At 45.0% G+C, this 20637-nt stretch overlaps 1 protein-coding gene across 6 annotated transcripts in view; it reads left to right on the plus strand.

Moving 5' to 3' along the window:
• Nucleotides 1-20637, plus strand: part of SEC16A (SEC16 homolog A, endoplasmic reticulum export factor) — a 300868-nt gene that overhangs the window by 210828 nt on the left and 69403 nt on the right. For all 6 annotated transcript variants that reach the window (XM_069241597.1, XM_069241599.1, XM_069241601.1 and 3 more), the window contains 3 exons: nucleotides 5639-5698; nucleotides 6039-6150; nucleotides 14346-14483. In XM_069241597.1, coding sequence (XP_069097698.1) covers nucleotides 5639-5698; nucleotides 6039-6150; nucleotides 14346-14483 — 310 coding nt within the window. The remainder of the gene's footprint in view (nucleotides 1-5638; nucleotides 5699-6038; nucleotides 6151-14345; nucleotides 14484-20637) is intronic.

Raw genomic sequence — 20637 nt, forward strand, 5'->3', positions numbered from 1 at the left:
AGCCAGACGAAACGAATAAGCTGCGCTGCATCTCTTGCACAGTGTGATAAGAATGCTACCTTATTATGTAAACAGCTTCTGTGCTATTATTGAGCAAGAGGAGCACTTCTCTGTTGAGACTATCGTGGAACCTTACGGCCTGTGACTGAGATGCAGCCCTGCTGACTCCAACCTCCATCCTGCCAAGGAGTATAATCTGTAATGTCTTTGACACCCAAAACCAAGGTGTGGGGTTTAGACCTTCCAAACTGATCTGACAGAGGGTACTCATGCTATGCTGTCTTTAGCATAGCATTAGATACAGATGGGAGTACACAAACATTAACAACAATTGCCATGTTTTAAATGTTTATCTTATTCACCATTTTTACAATGCTGATTACCTTAGTGTGTCTCATCCAACTAATACTCCCAGCACATGCTTTTTATTCAAGATTATATCAATAAGTGTTTTGAAAATGCTTTTCGTATCTTTCTTGAGTTTACCTTGGACATGCAAGAGTAACTAACAAAAGGGTTAGAGCTGTTTCCACGGATTCCCTCTAAATTAGCATGTCATGTTCAATGTTGCCTACAAAATGTTTCCCTGTTCTGTTAAGAAGTTGGATGTGGTACAGTGAGCTAGCCGAGATACAGCACTGATTGTATATGTGAACTCTATATTTTGCAGTTCGTGTTGGTCTAATAAACAGTTCTGCGTATCTGTAGGAACTGTATAACATGGTGCCAACAACCTTTTTATGGCAGGTACTTATTTAACATGTCTACTGAGTAGTTTTCTCATGCATGCCCAAGGCTCCCTTTCTCTCTACATGGAGAGCCTGTGGTAAACTGAATATAGCCTCCTTTGCTCAATAGGAAGCACCTATTTATGTCTGGAGGTTGGTAAGCTTGAACCTTTAAAAAAAGTTTTACCCCTCTTTAGTTTGCCTTCCTTTGAATACCAATCATTAAGCATGGCTCTAGCAATGCAGACAGGCAGAAGCTGCACATTTGTTTGCACGTAGGCTCACCAATGACGGGGGGACGGTCCCTTCATAAATGAGGCACACACAGACTTTTAATGTGAAATATTTTATTCCTGGGCTCATTTTCCTGCAGTAGATGCTAACTCACAAGTATTTCACACGTGCACTGCAGCTGCACTATCAGGTCATTTTAGACCTTATGAATATTACTAAGGTGAAAACCACACTGTTGAAATTTCAGGAAACTCAGTATTGGTTCCAAGGTGCCCTTCCACATGTAATACTGAGTCTCCCGCAGTGATGGGGGCGACCTGGCCAGTTTAGGACCGTTAAATAATGCTGACCTCTCTGATATTCGAACAAGTCTAGTTAGACTATATAGACGTTTAGCGCAGTTCGTTATGCGTACAGTAAGTACTGCCCCAGCTAGGGCTGTTCAAGCTGTGCAGCTACAGTTAGCCAATTAGTCCAGTGACTAATAATGCCACTGGGGGTAAAATACCCACCAAACGGCAGGAAATTCTGTTTTGAATTGCTCAAAAAAACAAGTCAGCTTGAAGCAGTGTTTTCCCATAGTGGACCCCAAGATAAATGTAGAATTCTCCCAATTGTCTACCGCTTGGCATAGTTCCTCCAATTGAAGACTGGTCACTTGCAGTACAGTCTTTGCTGCCGTACGTGGCATAACGCACAGTACCCCATCAATTGTTGTTTTGCCTGAAGTGCTAAAACAAAATCAAAATGAACACTGGGCGGCCACTGCGCTGGATTTGGAGATGAAATGAATTGCCAAATTTGCCACAGTATCCTTAATAATTTAAGGTTTTATTAGAGGGGAGGCAGCATCATTGGCAATATGCCAACATCTTGCAGCAGTTACTCCTGCAGATCAGGAACTTGAGCTACCTAAAATTGTTTCTGAGACCTTTGCATCTAAGGGCAATGATAATTTGGGAACCAGGCCTGCTAAGCCACAACTTAAAACAAAATCTGACTCAGATACCACCAAGAAAAACTGGAAACATGGGGTGAATCCCTGCAGCCGTGGAGTCCTCTGAGAAACGTTATAATTTGCATAACCGTGATACAAATTAACAGCCTGACGGGTATCAGTAATCTGATACATGTCTTGTTCTTTTCAGGACTCATCAGACATAAATTCAGAGTGTGGGACAAGACGTGCACAGACAGGAAGAGTATGTGGCACCGAAAAACAAGCATTTTCAATGCAACGGGTCTCATTTGTTCGAGTTAGAGCTATTACCGTTGTAAAGCAAAAACAAAACGCAGCGCGATTGCGCTATGTAAAATGCAGTGCAATCACACTGCGTGGAAAACATCGAGCTTCGTATGTTTTTGGTACTTTACTGGTGCTGTGTAGGTCGGCTAAACACCGGAAAAGGCATGACGTATACATGCCTTTCACAAATGAAAGCAAGCGGATTTTGAAAGGCAAGCCCATGAACCAATGTAAGTGACTGACGAGGCATGGGCGTGGTTTCAAGCCCAAAGAGAGATTACAGAATGGACGGAGCACTTTGTGCTCACCCATAAAGAACTACTAACGCTCTGCTGACATCGTCATAAAAAGGAAGAGAAGCTTCCACAGCACAAACCACAATTTAAAAAGAAGAAAGTGGCAGGAATTTCCGCTAAATATGCCACAAATACTAAAGACGCTTCTTTTGAACAAAACGTGGGCAAGGACACTGATCACAGCGCATCAGAGGTCACAGTAGTTCTCCAGACTCTTCAAGAGGTTCTGACAGTGAGACCTAATGATGATTTCAACAGCGGTTAACAGTATTTGCTGTGCTGCACCATTTGAACCCTAGACTAGAGGCAGCTGCCGTCAAAAAAAGGCCTTCAACTCTTTACAGTGCCACTACTGACAGCCATGCTCCACAGATATAGCCTAGGGAAGCCATTTCTAACAATAATTGTATTTCTTTACACTAAATCAGTAGCCAGGGTCTCTGTAAATGGATGGATGTCGAACCTGTTCCCTGTAACTGGGGAAACTAGAAAGTGCTGCCCCCAGCCAGACATGCTTTTCTTGTCTTAGCTATGGATCATCTGACTTGGCATGTGTACTGGAGCACCATCTGCACCGGGGCCTGTGCTTTAGATGAGGACTGCTTCTCCTCTTGAGGTACACTGATGATATCCTGTGGCTTGTCTAAAAACTCCCAGGTAACATTCCATACAAGATTTAGGAAGTAATTGGGTTTCTTTGTTTCTCAGGCATATTCAGTAACTGGAATAAATCAGAGTTGTTTCCACTCAATGACTCCAGTGTAAAAAGCATGCTCGAAATTCCGATTTACATAGGTAGACAACTTGGTCAAGTACTTGGAGATCGCATTGCATCAATATGTGGAGGTCAGTGTAAATTTACACCCCAGCCTAGCTGTGAAGCAGATACTCAGATCGGAAGCTTGATTCCCCTTGCCCTAATGGTGGACAGGCCTTATAAAGATGGTGATTATTCCTAAATTCTTATATATATTCATGAACAGACCTCTTCTGCTTAATAAGGCTTTCTTTCAAACTCTAAAATCATTGCTGACACAATTTTTCTGGGTGGCAGGCAGACGAAGATACAGGTGAAAAACCATGACACTATTTTGCACAAGAGAGAGTTTTAGGTGTCCGATCTTGAGCAATATTACTTAGTGGCGCACTGCCCTCATGTTCAATATTGGTCCCATCCTGAGAGGTGACTCCCCTTTCTCATGCTTGTGAGGAAATGGACAGATGGCTTCCCCCTAGAATCCGGTTACTCACAGGTCTGCCAAGACCAGTAGGGAAGTGGTCACAGTGGTGGCATTTGTTGGGTATGGAAAATGTTATCACCACAACCCTATATACCATTTCAGTACTTACTAGTGATTCTTACAGCCCAAAATCCACTACTCCCACTTACAACACAAAGTGATACAGACACTATCTAAAGATGTGTTAGCCAATCTTTTTCTTTATGTTGAGTGGACGTTTCTTACTTTGCAACAGTTCAGAATAAAAGTGACCACACCCTCCTTGATGTCTTTTCATATTTTTAGTAAGACCTGCAATACTGGAGAAGGCTTCTAAGTTCCCAGATGAGCCGTCTGAATTTGAGCCACTACCCCTATTAATCGGAGCCATGGACTCCACCTTGTGGGAATCTAGGCTGCATAGGTTGACTTCCACTCTTAAACTAGCAGGCCTCACTCATAGCAGGTAGTCAGGTGAGTCTGTGATCAGGGGAGAACTGACAGAAGCAAAGTGGAAATACTTTTGTATGCAAACTAAGACTATCTCCATTAACCTTCAACATAAGCACCTTTGCTGCATAGAACATACCCCCTACACGCCTAAGAAACCTACATGAAATTGACTCTGCCAAGTCACATAGCTGTCCGCAATGTGAAGCATCCCAATCAGAGTTTCTTCATCTATCTTGATCATATCCTCCTTTTTTGCTCTACTGGAATGAGATGATTCAATATATATCAAATGTTATTCTCAGACGAATCAATTCAAAGCCACTGACGTTCACATTAGGCTGTGAAATGAATCCTTTGTGGAATCAAACGATTTATGGCATTGGCATTATTGTTATTGTTGGCAAAACGTAGGGTTGCTGTGCACTGATGCGGAACCACTTACTGCTCCCCCCACCTCAAAAGAAAACAAGACTGGTAAAATGGCATGGTAACATGTAATCACAGAACTGAGACATGCGATCATTCATGCCCAGGCCCGGAGGACGTAGGTGCTCTCTCAGAGAGGGTCCATAACAGTAGGACTCACAAATGATCTGCCAGATCAGCAGGATGGTCTCTCTGATACACCAACAGCTCATCTGCAGTACATTGAGCATACATCAATTTGGAGATAACTGTACGAATGCTGACATTTTACTTCCTTTGCACAGGTTTTAGATTTAGAAAACATATAGGTGAGCACTAAAGGACTGGAGCTAGACAAATGAGTTACATTGCATTGATGATGCATTTTCAATGCTCTTTTTCACCTTTGACTTTGTAAATACAAGGTGAGAAGCTGTATGTTGTATATTTCTTTGAATTGCAAGCACAGTGTAACAAACAATGTGACATGATTAGATATCTTGGTTATGTTTGTATATAATTGACTGAACACTTTAATAAAACTGCTTTTAAAAATTGACATGAACAGATATGTAAGAACTTTAAAGTACAGAGTACATAATACAAAACTTTGGATTTGGTTCTAAGGCTTGATGACCCTGCTTCCATTAACCGCTTTTATTGACTTTTGGAAGGAAATGCTAAAATATGTAAAAGGTGAAAGTTAGTTTCCTTTTCATTATAGTGTTAAACACAACATCGAAAACAACTAAATGAATAGAAAAACAAGCTCCTTGGTTAGCTGCATTGGGTGGTCTACGCTCAAAACCTCACTACATAGCATACACTTTATTTTGTGACCATTTGCACGGTTTGTCTGTGCCTTGTGCATGTGGTGGTGGCGGCAACTCTGACAAGCCCCTTTCTGTGAGTGTTTAGCCGTGTGAGGTGACACTTGAAGTCTAGAGTCGTGCAGGCCAATACTCATACTATTTGCTTGTTAGTTATTTTATGTCTTCATTAGAGAAAGAGTGTGTAGGTTTAAAATTAACCTTAACATTGTCCATTTATTCACAGATAGTTTGGGATGAAAAGAAACAACGCTGGGTGAATATGGATGAGCCAGAAGGAGAAGAGGTAAGAAGAATTTTGATTTTTCTTGCACAAGTCAAGCACCTAATTGTTTAACCGTTTATCACGAGTTGCAGCTATTCATGTTATTTCACCTTGCATTTGTTTGATCAATTCAATTTAAACTTTGCTTATGCCATTTGATAAGCTCACTGTTTCCAGGTTCTTTTTCTTACACTACAACTGCTATTAATAAAAAGTAATGCCAGTTGCCCAAGCAACCAGAGAGTCTACAAGGACATCTTTTGCGTCTATTCATTTGGGACAACATGTGAGGAAAAACTCATGGAAGTGTATACTAATGTATGCCAATTAAAATGCCAAGAGCAGTTACTTCTGCTTACAGAGCAAGCCACCTCCTCCACCTCCGCAAGGCATCCCCAAAGGCTCTCAAGCTGCTCCTTCTGGGCCCGGAGGTCCACCCAACTCTTCTGTCAACATGTTCTCGATTCGAGCTGGTAAGTCACAGTATGAAATTGAACACTTTTACTTATTTTATTCCCGCCCCTCAGCTCTAATGTGGGGGTGAGAACTGATGCATGCCCTTTATCATGTGCATTTTCTGATCGCTATTTAAATCATTGCGGTGCTACTCCACAAAAGACTGCAAACTTTCACAGTACAGGCTCTCTATAGCTTTATGCAGCTGCTTTATGAAATAAGTCATAGTCATTTGAAAATTGTATTGATTTCATAGATTGAACTGGCCTCATTGCAGAAAGTCATTAGTTCAGTCATTTGTATTTGCCACTGTGTGTTGTCTTGCATCTAAGCCTTATGTTGTAGGGAATTTAAGACTAATGTGAAACAATGTACTGTGGCTGAAATATATATATATGTATATATATATATATATATAATTATTTTATTTTATTTTTTTACTTGCATACGGTAAGCTCTGCACAGCTTGAGGTGCCTCGGTGCTCATATTTAGTTACTGTTAAGCTTTTGAATCATTACGAAAATATGTTGTGTTTTTCCACAAGAGACTTGCTGTTGGACACCCAAGACCTCACATGAGTTTCAAGTGTAGTTGAAACTGTAAATCCCTAACACTGGATCTTTCATACATTTCTGTTCAGTGAGAGGAACTTTTTTGGAGCTCTCTCTCTCCATTTGAACAGTTGAAGTGCTTTGTTCTGGGCTGGCTTTAGCGCTGGTGGCGCAAGGTGTGACAGTCTTGTTTTCCATCCCCTAGTGGCCTCCTTCCCCCCTGATTCCTCCACGACCACCTTCCAAGGATTCCCTTCAAAACCTTCCATCACTCACACTCTATACAATGAATTATTCAAGTGTGTGAATCAATGTACAGGAAGTGTTGCATAAGGAAATGAGGTCTACGGGGTGTAGCAGTCACATGGCATTCCTACTGGTAGGTGTAGGAAGCTGGCTATCTATGTAGTCTACCAATGTAAGGGGGCGCTGTGCAGACAGTCCGAGCAAGCCTTATTGGTTTACAGGGGTTAAAAGTAATAATCACAAATGCTCTCTTTTGTGGTAGTGTGGGCGAGCAGTTTAGGCTTATCAGGGATAGTGCTAAGCTTTTGTTGAACTCACAGACAAGAAGAAAAATAGATACTTTTTTACAGACTCTTTCAACACCAGAAAAAAAGTATTGTTGCAGTGTATAAATGTTGGCAAGTAAGTAACAGTTTTTACTCAAATGCGCTTTTAGGCGGTAAAGACGTGAAAGTACTTTTACTGCAATGGGGTGCTTGCATATTGTTCTCGGGAGTCCCCTGTAGATTGTATGGTGCTAGGTAAGGAAGGTCACTAAAAACACCAGCAGTACAGTTGTTCCTGCAATATTGCTGGTCAAATTGGGTGCCTTGCACACTCTGATTGGTGTCGGGGGCACCTGGAAAAAGGCTGCAAAAGGGGGACTTGGGGGCAAGTCTGGGAGTTCACAAGGGAGGGTGTGTGTGTTGGTGGGTGTCCTAGGAGCAGGGGAACACCACCAGTTCTTGTGGACCCAGGGCGTGGAGCACTGGTGCAGCAGGTTTTGGTCGTCGGGTGCTCCTGCGTCAAGGCCTAAATACTCAATTTGGGCATAACCCTGCCCCAGAATTCACAAGATTGTGGATCCCTTCCTTGAGTGTTTACTTTGAGTAGCTCACCTTAGGGCTGTGACTAGCCCAAGGGTGTACACTCCTACTGAAAAGAGTTTGACACCTGATCAGTTCGAAAGACTGCATGCAAATCCTTAGAGCAGTCAGAGCAGCAACACTATTGGACATAGTATTTAAAAAGGAACCTGAATTCTCTTGTAATGTTGCAATGCCAGTTTCTGCCTTGTCTCCTGAACCTAGCCAATACGGGCACCACACCTCAGTTAAGGTACACATACGGCCATATTAAGGTACCTAAGAACACCCAACAGGTATGCAACATCTTAGAAAGGCTCATTCTGGTGTTCATGTGCGGTTTATTCTAAATCTTTAGCTTCCAAACTGGTGCCAGTTTAGTTTTTGGAGCAAACACTACTTAACAACGTTAATGAGACCACCCTTCTAACCAGTTTAAAAACCTTGTATTCAACAGTTTTCATGGAAAACTGAATTCTTCCCAGCAATGTCAGCTAGAAGAGTAAGAAAACTACTAGCGCTCTTTTTGTAAGGAACCATATTAAAATTTCTTCAATAAGGTGAAATTCCATACAAGCCCTAGATTTATGTAACTCTTCTTGTGCAATGTTATGTTATCTTGTCTTATAGTAGCTAATCATTATGTTATCGAATGTTGTCATCGTAGTTTATGTTCCTCTCTTATGTTATCTTATGTTAATCCAGTGCTGATATGGAGTTGGGGGGGGGGGCTGTACAGACTCTGCATGAGGTCTAGGTAAAGAGCCAAATCTTCAGTTTCTAGAGATTAAGAACAGAGGCCCGGGGTGACACTTGTTTGGTGGGACTAAATTATGTTAGCAAGAGGTCCAGTGAAGCCATTGAACAGTGTGGGGCTGAGAAAAGATCCTTGAAGATAAGGTTGGTGGTATTCAAGGTGTAGGGAGCCAAGATGACCAACTGGGTCTGACTTGTGAGAAAGGAGCGGATCCAGTAGATGATGATTTTTGAAGGCTGACTTTGTGGACGTGTTGAATGAGGATATAACGAGAGAGGGCACTGAAGAGGGGAGGATAGGTTGAGTCAAATGAGGACGGCGATGTCGCCTCTATCCATGATCAGTCTGATGTTGGCTGTATTTGCGATGAACGTGGCCTCAGTGCTGTGGTAGATCCTGAAACTGTATTAGGTGGGGCAAGGAAGTGGTTATTGTTTGGGTGGTCAGCTAGTTATTTGTTGATAATGTCTTTCCTGTTCTTGAGCCGAGTGATTGATTGAGCTGATGGGGGTTCAGTCCTCTGGTGAAGATGTGTGCAAGGGTCAGATGGTGCTCCTGAGTTGATAGAGCACATAGTCACTGCGGTCATGGTGGGTTCCGGGGAGTTAGTATTGATGAGCTGAAACGCTGCAATGGTGGAAACGTCTGTCTGGGGGTCGAATTTGTTGGAGATGTTGCTGATCTTGTCGCTGAACTAGTAGAGAGCAGAGGTCATGGGAGTGGGTTACAACTGCGGAGCTTGCAGCAGTAAAGGTGAAATCTTTCACAATGGTAAAGATTCTCTGTCTTTGTGCTGTTTTCAGTGCATTTGCTCAGTGGTGGTTACTTGGTCGATCTGATTTTCTAGTGAAGAACCTGAGGACTGATTTATTGGGCTTTTGACTGTTTCTTCTTGGTTTTGTCTCCTTCAGCGTTTTAGGTGTTTGCAGTGTCATTTGGTGAGCTTTAGTTCTTTTGTGTACCAGGCTTGCTTGTGGCTTAGACCTAGTGGTGGTAGTCTTGAGCAGGGCTGTAGCGTTTTGCAGAAGAGCTGATCCAGGATTGAAGTTGATCTGTATTGTAAGATCGCATGGTGTTGCGGTTCGCTAGTTTCTTCTGGGATCCTATTCCAGTTTCATTGGTGGATCTGGGAGGAGCTCTTTCTTGTTGGTTGGAAATGAGCAGGTCAAAGTGGACAAGGTCAGTCCAGGTGAGGTGGGTGGGCTTGTCTGCCAAGATTATGTTGAGGTTTGTGAAGATGGGGTTCCAGGAGACATCTGTCAGCCTTGGTGGGGCACTTCACTCGCTTAGCTAGCCCAATTGTGGTTAGGTCTTCCAGGAGGTTGTTGGTGATGGAGGTCTATGATGTTCTCCAAGTGGTAGTTGAGGTTGCAGAGAAGGATGAAGTAGCTCGAGTTGAGCACCAGAGGGGCAATGATCACTGCACTGCTATTTCTGAAGTTGCCTCGATATCAAGGAGGGCCGGTAGATGAGGGCATTCGCACTCCCCCTAGGGTGGAGTCTTTAGTGATGTTTAGTTTAAAAGCTAGATTGTTCCGTGCTGTCGCTGGTGTTTGCGGACATGGTGATGTTCTCTTTGAAGATGATGGCCAGTGCTCCTCTGGATTTGCAGGCTATGACCTGTCATACTATCTTGTACCTGGGGAGATCACATTGGCGATGTCTGGGTGAGCCAGATTGTAGTCAGATGAGCAGTCATTAAAGGGATCCTAGATTTTAGTGGCATGTCTGGCGAGTGAAAGGGGTGTGAAGGAGGAGGCAGGACATGGTGGGTTGAGAGCAGTGTGAGGGAGAGATGTGGGTTACATGGTCATATGAGTTATGTGATGAGAGGGTGGCAGCTAGGGAGTTGGCCATCGAGGAACACAGGTGTAGCGGCAGGGGACACACCTTTGATTGGTGTTAGCGAAAGAGGCTTAGCTCCTGTGCTGAAAAGTGTTGAGGGAGTGGAGGACTGTGGAGTAGAAGATTATGCGGGTACGGTTTGAGGGTCAGGGGTCCTGGTGCTTGGCAGGATGCAGATGGGCTTGCCTTTGGTGTGCCTGCTCTGCAGCTGCTTTTAAGTGAGGGGTAGTTCTCTGGTTCGTGGGCAGAGATTCAGGGGCGGCAGGTGTGGTGGGAAAAGCAGGTGGCAGAGCAGCATGATCAAAAAAATGTGGTAAGGTCACAAGTTAAGTTGGGGAAATTGATTAGAAGAGAAAGTGGGGAAATGTGAAAAGGCTGAAGTGGGGCCAGTCCAGGGCACAAAAAGCAGAAGGAGGGAAGGAAAATAGAAAAAAAAAAAAGGCAAAAAAATTTTTAAAAGCAAGAGTGACTGAGAGGCGACTCGAGCAGGAGCTAGTGTGCAAGCATGGGAGGAAACAAATAGGCAAAGTGACCAAAAGCAAAGAGTGAGTGGAAAGCGGTCACAAAGTAAGGCAAAAGCAGAGCAAAGAGTGAGAGCAAGATTCAATCAATCAGTTTTTATAAAGCGCAACTACTCACCCGTGAGGGTCCTCAAGGTGTTGCTGGTGGGTATAGCCTCATTCAAAAAGCCATGTCTTGAGGTGTTTCCTGAAGATGGTGAGTGATGGGCTTTGTCTGAGGTGCGTGGGCAGGTTGTTCCAGATGTTAGCTACGAGGTAGGCGAAAGATCTTCCTCTGGCGGTGGTTTTCCGGATGTGTAGGACGGTGGCTAGCTCCTGCTGAGTGGAGAAAAGGGGTCTGGTGGGGTTATGGAACGAGATGCGATGATTCAGGTAGGCCGGTCCGATGCTGTGCAGGGTTTGGTAGGCATGGGTGAGTAGCCTGAAGTTGATTCGCTTCTCCTCTGGGAGCCAATGGAGAATCTTCAGGTGTTGGGAGACATTCCTGTCGGGAATGGGTTCAGGACGAGTCTGGCAGCAGCGTTTTTTGATGAGTTGTAGTTTTCTGATGTTCTTTGTTGTGGTGTTGGCATAGAGTGCGTTGCCGTAGTCGAGCTTGCTTGTGACTAAGGTGTGGATGACTGTCTTGCGGCAGTCGACCGGGATCCATTTGAAAATAGGGAAGAGTCGCGGATGACTCCTAGGTTGCGGGCATGGTCAGTTGGAGTTGTCCCAGGCTGAAGTGAAGTTTCCGAACATGATGAGCTCGGTCTTGTCTGAGTTGAGCTTGAGGCAGCTCTCCCTCATCCAGGCGGCAACGGCTTCCATTCCGGTGTGAAATTTCCTCTTTACTTTTTCCGGTTCTTCACCGTAAAACACGATGTTCATTCCATGGCCTCTGATGATGGCTGCAAGCGGAGCCATGTAGATGATGAAGAACGTTGGGCTCAGGGAGGATCCCTGAGGGATTCCGCAGCTGATTTCTGTTGGTTTGGATATGAAGGGTGGGAGTCTGACTCTGTGTTCTTCCGGAGTGGAAGGAGTGAATCCATTGCAGGGCGTTTTCACGGATTTCTGCGCGATGGAGACCAGTGCATAAGGTGCTGTGGGAGACCATGTCAAAGGCTGCTGAGAGGTCAAGGAGTATGAGTGCTGCGGGGTGGCCGTGGTCAAGGAGTGTGCAGATGTCGTCAGTGGCTGCAAGAAGAGCCTTCTCTGTGCTATGGTTGCTGCGGAAGCCAGACTGAAATGTATCCAGAGAGTTGTTGTCTTCGATGAATTGTTGCAGATGTGAGTTGATGCCTTTTTCCAGTACTTTGGCCAGGTAGGGTGGTAGCGAGATAGATGAAATTCTTTAGCACTAAACGGTCGGCCGTGAGGTTCTTCAGGAGGGGGCGGACTTCAACATGTTTCAAATCTTCGGGGAAGGTGGCTCTGTTGATAGAGCAGTTCAGCATCTTGCAGAATTTGGGGGCGATAGCTCTGTTGTCGATGTGGTGAGGACAGGGATCTGTGAAAGCTCTGCAGTGAATGCTGTTCATGATGCTTTCATTCTCTTCTGTGGTGAGAGTGGACCAGCTGTGGATGGTTTGGATGGGGTGCTGGGGAACTGGGTCGGTCGTAGGTTCTGATGCTAGGCAGGTTCTGCTGGAGGAAGCCGTCATAAATGTCGTTAATCTTGCTGTGGAAAAAAGTGGCCAATTTGTCGCAGAGGTCTTGCGACGGGGATGTTGGTGACTTCAGGAGATTGAGAGGAAAGCAGTCACACAGAGTGCGAGACAAGACGGGAGGGGGGTGTAATGAGACTTGGGAGCCTTGGACAATGCCAGAGCTAGCACAGCAAGGCCTAGTCAGAGGATCGGGCACAAGTAAGTGGTGCAGGCATGGCCAGGTAGGGCCTATGTAATCATTCTTGCAGTAGAGAGATCTATACAGCAGTGACGTGGATAATGACTCTTGCTTTCACAAGATATTATTGCTTCAGTATGAAAGCAAAGAAAGAAGCTGCATTGATGCAAGCAGTGCTTGGAGGCCACTTTTTATAATGTTTTCCCTCCACTGGATCTTGTACAGTTTAGATAATCTTAATTCAAGCATGGAATCTATGAAATATGCCAGTTCTTTAGAAGAATTACTTACTGGTAACTGCATTTCTCCAGCATTGGAATCTTTCAAAGGTTCACCTATGACCCACCTGCCTCTCATTTCAAAAGGCTGTAGCTCGATCAGTGACACGCTGTGAGCCAGAAACTCTAGTATTTGGCAGCTTATGTGAGGGGAAGACTGGGTCCTAGCAGCTGATCACCTGAAGTTTAGGTCACACATAAAGATGTGGACAGGCTATAAGCAGTCTTTTGTCACTTTCAGTGTTGATTGTAATTATACACTGCTTTGTTAACAATGACTGCTGATGGTTTCCCAGCCTGACGATGGGAAATCGATCAAGCATGTGCATTTATGAAAAATACCTATGCTAGAGTACTACAGTTACGGGCACCTGTTTATTATTCACAAAGCGGTTGTAGTAGAGCCACAAAAACCTAAATGACACTTTTAAGTCGTGAAAACAAAAACTATTGGTTTTATTTACTTTTTCAGTGTATTACCTCTTTTATACATAAGGAAATACATTATAGGTTTCATATGGTATATATGTGTTTCAATACTTTTTTAGTGTATTGAAAGACACTAAATTGCTTGCAGGAACAGAGAAAAACATATGGAATCATCAGGCTGTCTAGTAATTTTTTTGGAGAACCCTGATAAGTAAAATAAAGTTTTATTTCACTTTGAACGTGGTCTGTGCTGATTTTCATTGGCCAGTATGCCTGTCAAACTAGTTTTAAATTAAAAGAAGTATTTAACAGATCGCAAACCTGTGCTATGCAGCAATACATGTTCATTTGATACTACCGGCAGCTTTGGGCTACAGATACTGCCTGTTTGTAGTAGCCAATTTCACAAACTTACTGACTACAGAATATAAGCAGGTTCTCAGTACATGTATGACCTCTGATTGTAGACCAGAAGGAAATTGTATCACGGGGTGTACCCTGACTGCACAACAATTGAAGATGTTTACCTGAATCCGGAGGTAGACCTGTGTGCAGTGTCTGTTTTTTTTGTTTTTCAAACCGATTTCAGCTATTCTCCTTATCACCTGAATATTTTGCCAACCACAACTGGAAATTACACATTGTGCTTTTATTGTGCTTTTATTGTTCTTGGTACTCATGGTTCTTGCTAAGACTTTTCTGCTGTTACCATAATGAATACATTTGTTTATTTGTCATTCCGGTGCTCACCTTTAATAGTCTTAAGAGACAATCTTACATTTCTTGTGGCAAAGTCACTAAACATTTCTGCTTCAATTTCTTCATGTCAAGGAAAGTAACATAAGTGTGCAGCATGAATATTTGCAGAATCAAAAAGAAGAACTACCTGCAACAATAATGTCTCCTTTTCAGCAGGAGCAAGAGGCAGGTATGTTGATGTCCTGAACCCCGGCGGCTCCAGATCCAGAAGTTCAGTCCCACCACCTGCAGATTTGTTTGCACCTTTGGCACCAATGTCTATTCCAACAAACCTTTTTGTACCAAATGCAGGTGAGTAATCTATTAAGAAGTCAAATAAATATGGAAGTACAGCTCACCAGAAGTGGCTACCACATTGCTTGATTCTGAATTGTCCAAAGCTGACTGTAAACCAGATTTTTGAAAAACCAGGAGGAGGTGCAGAACATTTTTCATGTTTTTGTTATGCTTTCACGCACACTCCCTTTGTTACTGGTCTTGTACGTTGATGGACCAAATAAATGCAAATTGCCTAAACCACTCAAAGCCATCAATATTAAAGAGAAGGGAGTGAGTGGTGTGCTGGAGTCTGTCTTGTATGCTCAATGCCTTGAACGAAATGTACATCTTTTCAACATAATCTTCCCCACTTATTGAAAAGTTAGTTCATGATTCGTTTCTGAGGTAAAGTTGTTCATTTCTGTAATGTGGTTGTCAAACGTAATGAGACACCTTCCCACCACTCCTGCTGCCTTTGCCAACTGAAGAATGTGCATTTGTACTGCTCTGCCCACAAGTTAGTATGTATATTTGTATATACAAGATTTTGTACAGTGCAGTGAAAGCTGTGCAAGTGATGGAGAGTGGATACAAACAAAAGTGAAATAAAATTTGCTTACATTTGGGAGAAGTATCTTTAATCCCATTTTGGGCTAAGGAGTTGATGTGCTTGTTTCTGTATGAGGTGTTTGTCGAAAAGGTTGATGGCTCAGGTTCTGTGCTAGAATTGTGTTCCACCTATGTCTTGTTTTGTTTTGTCCTGCTTGAATTTATTGGTATTTGTCTGGCTATGGCTAGTCTGCATGTGTTAAATTTACCACTAGAAATATTTGTCTTGTTTATTAGGAAATGTACTTTGTTGAAGTTAGCAAAGGTGATTGAGTGTTGGAGACTGCTACATATTCCATTACTTTTTACTTGGTAATGATTCTCTCCACTTCCTTATATTGGGGGGGCATCTGCGTTTGCTGACGATTTGTAATCAAAGGACTATGGTGGCGTAGTTTAAAAAACAGATTAATTTCAGTGGCTATTTTTGTACTTAAGCTTTTGTGTTGTTATTGACAATCATAATTAACAGGGGGTTCGGTTTCAAGTAGGCCTTTGACATCCAGGCATTGATGAAGGGGGTTGTAGGAAGTTGGCTCTGTATGTGCTATTTCAAAGTAAGGAATAGCATGCACAGAGTCCAAGGGTTCCCCTTAGAGGTAAAATAGTGGTAAAAATAGATAATACTAATGCTCTATTTTGTGGTAGTGTGGTCGAGCAGTAGGCTTATCCAAGGAGTAGTGTTAAGCATTTGTTGTACATACACATAGACAATAAATGAGGTACACACACTCAGAGACAAATCCAGCCAATAGGTTTTTATATAGAAAAATATCTTTTCTTAGTTTATTTTAAGAACCACAGGTTCAAATTCTACATGTAATATCTCATTCGAAAGGTATTGCAGGTAAGTACTTTAGGAACTTCAAATCATCAAAATTGCATGTATACTTTTCAAGTTATTCACAAATAGCTGTTTTAAAAGTGGACACTTAGTGCAATTTTCACAGTTCCTAGGGGAGGTAAGTATTTGTTAGTTTTACCAGGTAAGTAAGACACTTACAGGGTTCAGTTCTTGGTCCAAGGTAGCCCACCGTTGGGGGTTCAGAGCAACCCCAAAGTCACCACACCAGCAGCTCAGGGCCGGTCAGGTGCAGAGTTCAAAGTGGTGCCCAAAACACATAGGCTAGAATGGAGAGAAGGGGGTGCCCCGGTTCCGGTCTGCTTGCAGGTAAGTACCCGCGTCTTCGGAGGGCAGACCAGGGGGGTTTTGTAGGGCACCGGGGGGGACACAAGTCCACACAGAAATTTCACCCTCAGCGGCGCGGGGGCGGCCGGGTGCAGTGTAGGAACAGGCGTCGGGTTCGCAATGTTAGTCTATGAGAGATCTCGGGATCTCTTCAGCGCTGTAGGCAGGCAAGGGGGGAATTCCTCGGGGAAACCTCCACTTGGGCAAGGGAGAGGGACTCCTGGGGGTCACTTCTCCAGTGAAAGTCCGGTCCTTCAGGTCCTGGGGGCTGCGGGTGCAGGGTCTCTCCCAGGCGTCGGGACTTTAGGTTCAAAGAGTCGCGGTCAGGGGAAGCCTCGGGATTCCCTCTGCAGGCGGCGCTGTGGGGGCTCAGGGGGGACAGGTTTTTGTACTCACAGTCTTAGAGTAGTCCTGGGGTCCCTCCTGAGGTGTTGGATCGCCACCAGCCGAGTCGGGGTCGCCGGGTGCAGTGTTGCAAGTCTCACGCCTTTTGCGGGGAGCTTGCAGGGTTCTTTAAAGCTGCTGGAAACAAAGTTGCAGCTTTTCTTTGGAGCAGGTCCGCTGTCCTCGGGAGTTTCTTGTCTTTTCGAAGCAGGGGCAGTCCTCAGAGGATGTCGAGGTCGCTGGTCCCTTTGGAAGGCGTCGCTGGAGCAGGATCTTTGGAAGGCAGGAGACAGGCCGGTGAGTTTCTGGAGCCAAGGCAGTTGTCGTCTTCTGGTCTTCCTCTGCAGGGGTTTTTCAGCTAGGCAGTCCTTCTTCTTGTAGTTGCAGGAATCTAAATTCTTAGGTTCAGGGAAGCCCTTAAATACTAAATTTAAGGGCGTGTTTAGGTCTGGGGGGGTTAGTAGCCAATGGCTACTAGCCCTGAGGGTGGGTACACCCTCTTTGTGCCTCCTCCCAAGGGGAGGGGGTCACAATCCTAACCCTATTGGGGGAATCCTCCATCTGCAAGATGGAGGATTTCTAAAAGTCAGAGTCACCTCAGCTCAGGACACCTTAGGGGCTGTCCTGACTGGCCAGTGACTCCTCCTTGTTTTTCTCATTATTTTCTCCGGCCTTGCCGCCAAAAGTGGGGCCTGGCCGGAGGGGGCGGGCAACTCCACTAGCTGGAGTGTCCTGCTGGGTTGGCACAAAGGAGGTGAGCCTTTGAGGCTCACCGCCAGGTGTGACAATTCCTGCCTGGGGGAGGTGTTAGCATCTCCACCCAGTGCAGGCTTTGTTACTGGCCTCAGAGTGACAAAGGCACTCTCCCCATGGGGCCAGCAACATGTCTCGGTTTGTGGCAGGCTGCTAAAACTAGTCAGCCTACACAGATAGTCGGTTAAGTTTCAGGGGGCACCTCTAAGGTGCCCTCTGTGGTGTATTTTACAATAAAATGTACACTGGCATCAGTGTGCATTTATTGTGCTGAGAAGTTTGATACCAAACTTCCCAGTTTTCAGTGTAGCCATTATGGTGCTGTGGAGTTCGTGTTTGACAGACTCCCAGACCATATACTCTTATGGCTACCCTGCACTTACAATGTCTAAGGTTTTATTTAGACACTGTAGGGGTATCATGCTCATGCACTGGTACCCTCACCTATGGTATAGTGCACCCTGCCTTAGGGCTGTAAGGCCTGCTAGAGGGGTGTCTTACCTATACTGCATAGGCAGTGAGAGGCTGGCATGGCACCCTGAGGGGAGTGCCATGTCGACTTACTCGTTTTGTCCTCACTAGCACACACAAGCTGGCAAGCAGTGTGTCTGTGCTGAGTGAGAGGTCTCCAGGGTGGCATAAGACATGCTGCAGCCCTTAGAGACCTTCCTTGGCATCAGGGCCCTTGGTACTTGAAGTACCAGTTACAAGGGACTTATCTGGATGCCAGGGTCTGCCAATTGTGGATACAAAAGTACAGGTTAGGGAAAGAACACTGGTGCTGGGGCCTGGTTAGCAGGCCTCAGCACACTTTCAATTGTAAACATAGCATCAGCAAAGGCAAAAAGTCAGGGGGCAACCATGCCAAGGAGGCATTTCCTTACACAACCCCCCCCCAAACGAAAGAGGATGAGACTAACCTTTCCCAAGAGAGTCTTCATTTTCTAAGTGGAAGAACCTGGAAAGGCCATCTGCATTGGCATGGGCAGTCCCAGGTCTGTGTTCCACTATAAAGTCCATTCCCTGTAGGGAGATGGACCACCTCAACAGTTTAGGATTTTCACCTTTCATTTGCATCAGCCATTTGAGAGGTCTGTGGTCGGTTTGAACTAGGAAGTGAGTCCCAAAGAGGTATGGTCTCAGCTTCTTCAGGGACCAAACCACAGCAAAGGCCTCCCTCTCAATGGCACTCCAACGCTGCTCCCTGGGGAGTAACCTCCTGCTAATGAAAGCAACAGGCTGGTCAAGGCCATCATCATTTGTTTGGGACAAAACTGCCCCTATCCCATGTTCAGAGGCATCAGTCTGCACAATGAACTGCTTAGAATAATCTGGAGCTTTGAGAACTGGTGCTGAGCACATTGCCTGTTTCAGGGTGTCAAAGGCCTGTTGGCAGTCCACAGTCCAGTTTACTTTCTTGGGCATTTTCTTGGAGGTGAGTTCAGTGAGGGCTGTCACAATGGATCCATATCCCTTCACAAACCTCCTGTAATACCCAGTCAAGCCAAGGAATGCCCTGACTTGAGTCTGGGTTTTTGGAGCTACCCAGTCCAGAATAGTCTGGATCTTGGGTTGGAGTGGCTGAACTTGGCCTCCACCTACAAGGTGTCCCAAGTAAACCACAGTTCCCTGCCCTATCTGGCATTTGGATGCCTTGATAGAGAGGCCTGCAGATTGCAGAGCCTTCAAAACCTTCCTCAGGTGGACCAGGTGATCCTGCCAGGTGGAGCTAAAGACAGCAATATCATCAAGATAAGCTGTGCTAAAGGACTCCAAGCCAGCAAGGACTTGATTCACCAACCTTTGGAAGGTGGCAGGGGCATTCTTTAAACCAAAGGGCATAACAGTAAACTGATAATGCCCATCAGGTGTGGAGAATGCTGTCTTTTCTTTTGCTCCAGGTGCCATTTTTATTTGCCAGTACCCTGCTGTCAAGTCAAAGGTACTTAGAAATTTGGCAGCACCTAATTTGTCAATGAGCTCATCAGCTCTTGGAATTGGATGGGCATCTGTCTTGGTGACAGAGTTGAGCCCTCTGTAGTCCACACAAAACCTCATCTCTTTCTTTCCATCTTTGGTGTGAGGTTTGGGGACTAAGACCACTGGGCTAGCCCAGGGGCTGTCAGAGCGCTCAATCACTCCCAATTCCAGCATCTTGTGGACTTCCATCTTGATGCTTTCCTTAACATGGTCAGACTGTCTGAAGATTTTGTTCTTGACAGGCATGCTGTCTCCTGTGTCCACATCATGGGTACACAGGTGTGTCTGACCAGGGGTTAGGGAGAAAAGCTCAGGAAACTGTTGTAGGACTCTCCTACAATCAGCCTGCTGTTGGCCAGAGAGGGTGTCTGAGTAGATCACTCCATCTACTGTGCCATCTTTTGGGTCTGATGACAGAAGATCAGGGAGAGGTTCACTCTCTGCCTCCTGATCCTCATCTGTTACCATTAACAGATTCACATCAGCCCTGTCATGGAAGAGCTTAAGGCGGTTCACATGGATCACCCTCTTGGGGCTCCTGCTTGTGCCCAGGTCCACCAGGTAGGTGACCTGACTCTTCCTCTCTAGCACTGGGTAAGGGCCACTCCATTTGTCCTGGAGTGCCCTGGGAGCCACAGGCTCCAGAACCCAGACTTTCTGCCCTGGTTGGAACTCAACCAGTGCAGCCTTTTGGTCATACCAAAACTTCTGGAGTTGTTGGCTGGCCTCAAGGTTTTTGGTTGCCTTTTCCATGTACTCTGCCATTCTAGAGCGAAGGCCGAGTACATAGTCCACTATGTCCTGTTTAGGCTCATGGAGAGGTCTCTCCCAGCCTTCTTTAACAAGGGCAAGTGGTCCCCTTACAGGATGACCAAACAGAAGTTCAAAGGGTGAGAACCCTACTCCCTTCTGTGGTACCTCCCTGTAAGCGAAAAGCAGACATGGCAGGAGGACATCCCATCTCCTTTTGAGTTTTTCTGGGAGCCCCATGATCATGCCCTTTAATGTCTTGTTGAATCTCTCAACTAAGCCATTAGTTTGTGGATGGTAAGGTGTAGTGAATTTATAAGTCACTCCACACTCATTCCACATGTGCTTTAGGTATGCTGACATGAAGTTGGTACCTCTGTCAGACACCACCTCCTTAGGGAAACCCACTCTGGTAAAGATACCAATGAGGGCCTTGGCTACTGCAGGGGCAGTAGTCGACCTAAGGGGAATAGCTTCAGGATACCTGGTAGCATGATCCACTACTACCAGGATATACATATT

Source organism: Pleurodeles waltl, chromosome 6 (genome assembly GCF_031143425.1).
Source record: "Pleurodeles waltl isolate 20211129_DDA chromosome 6, aPleWal1.hap1.20221129, whole genome shotgun sequence".
Lineage (NCBI taxonomy): Eukaryota > Metazoa > Chordata > Amphibia > Caudata > Salamandridae > Pleurodeles > Pleurodeles waltl.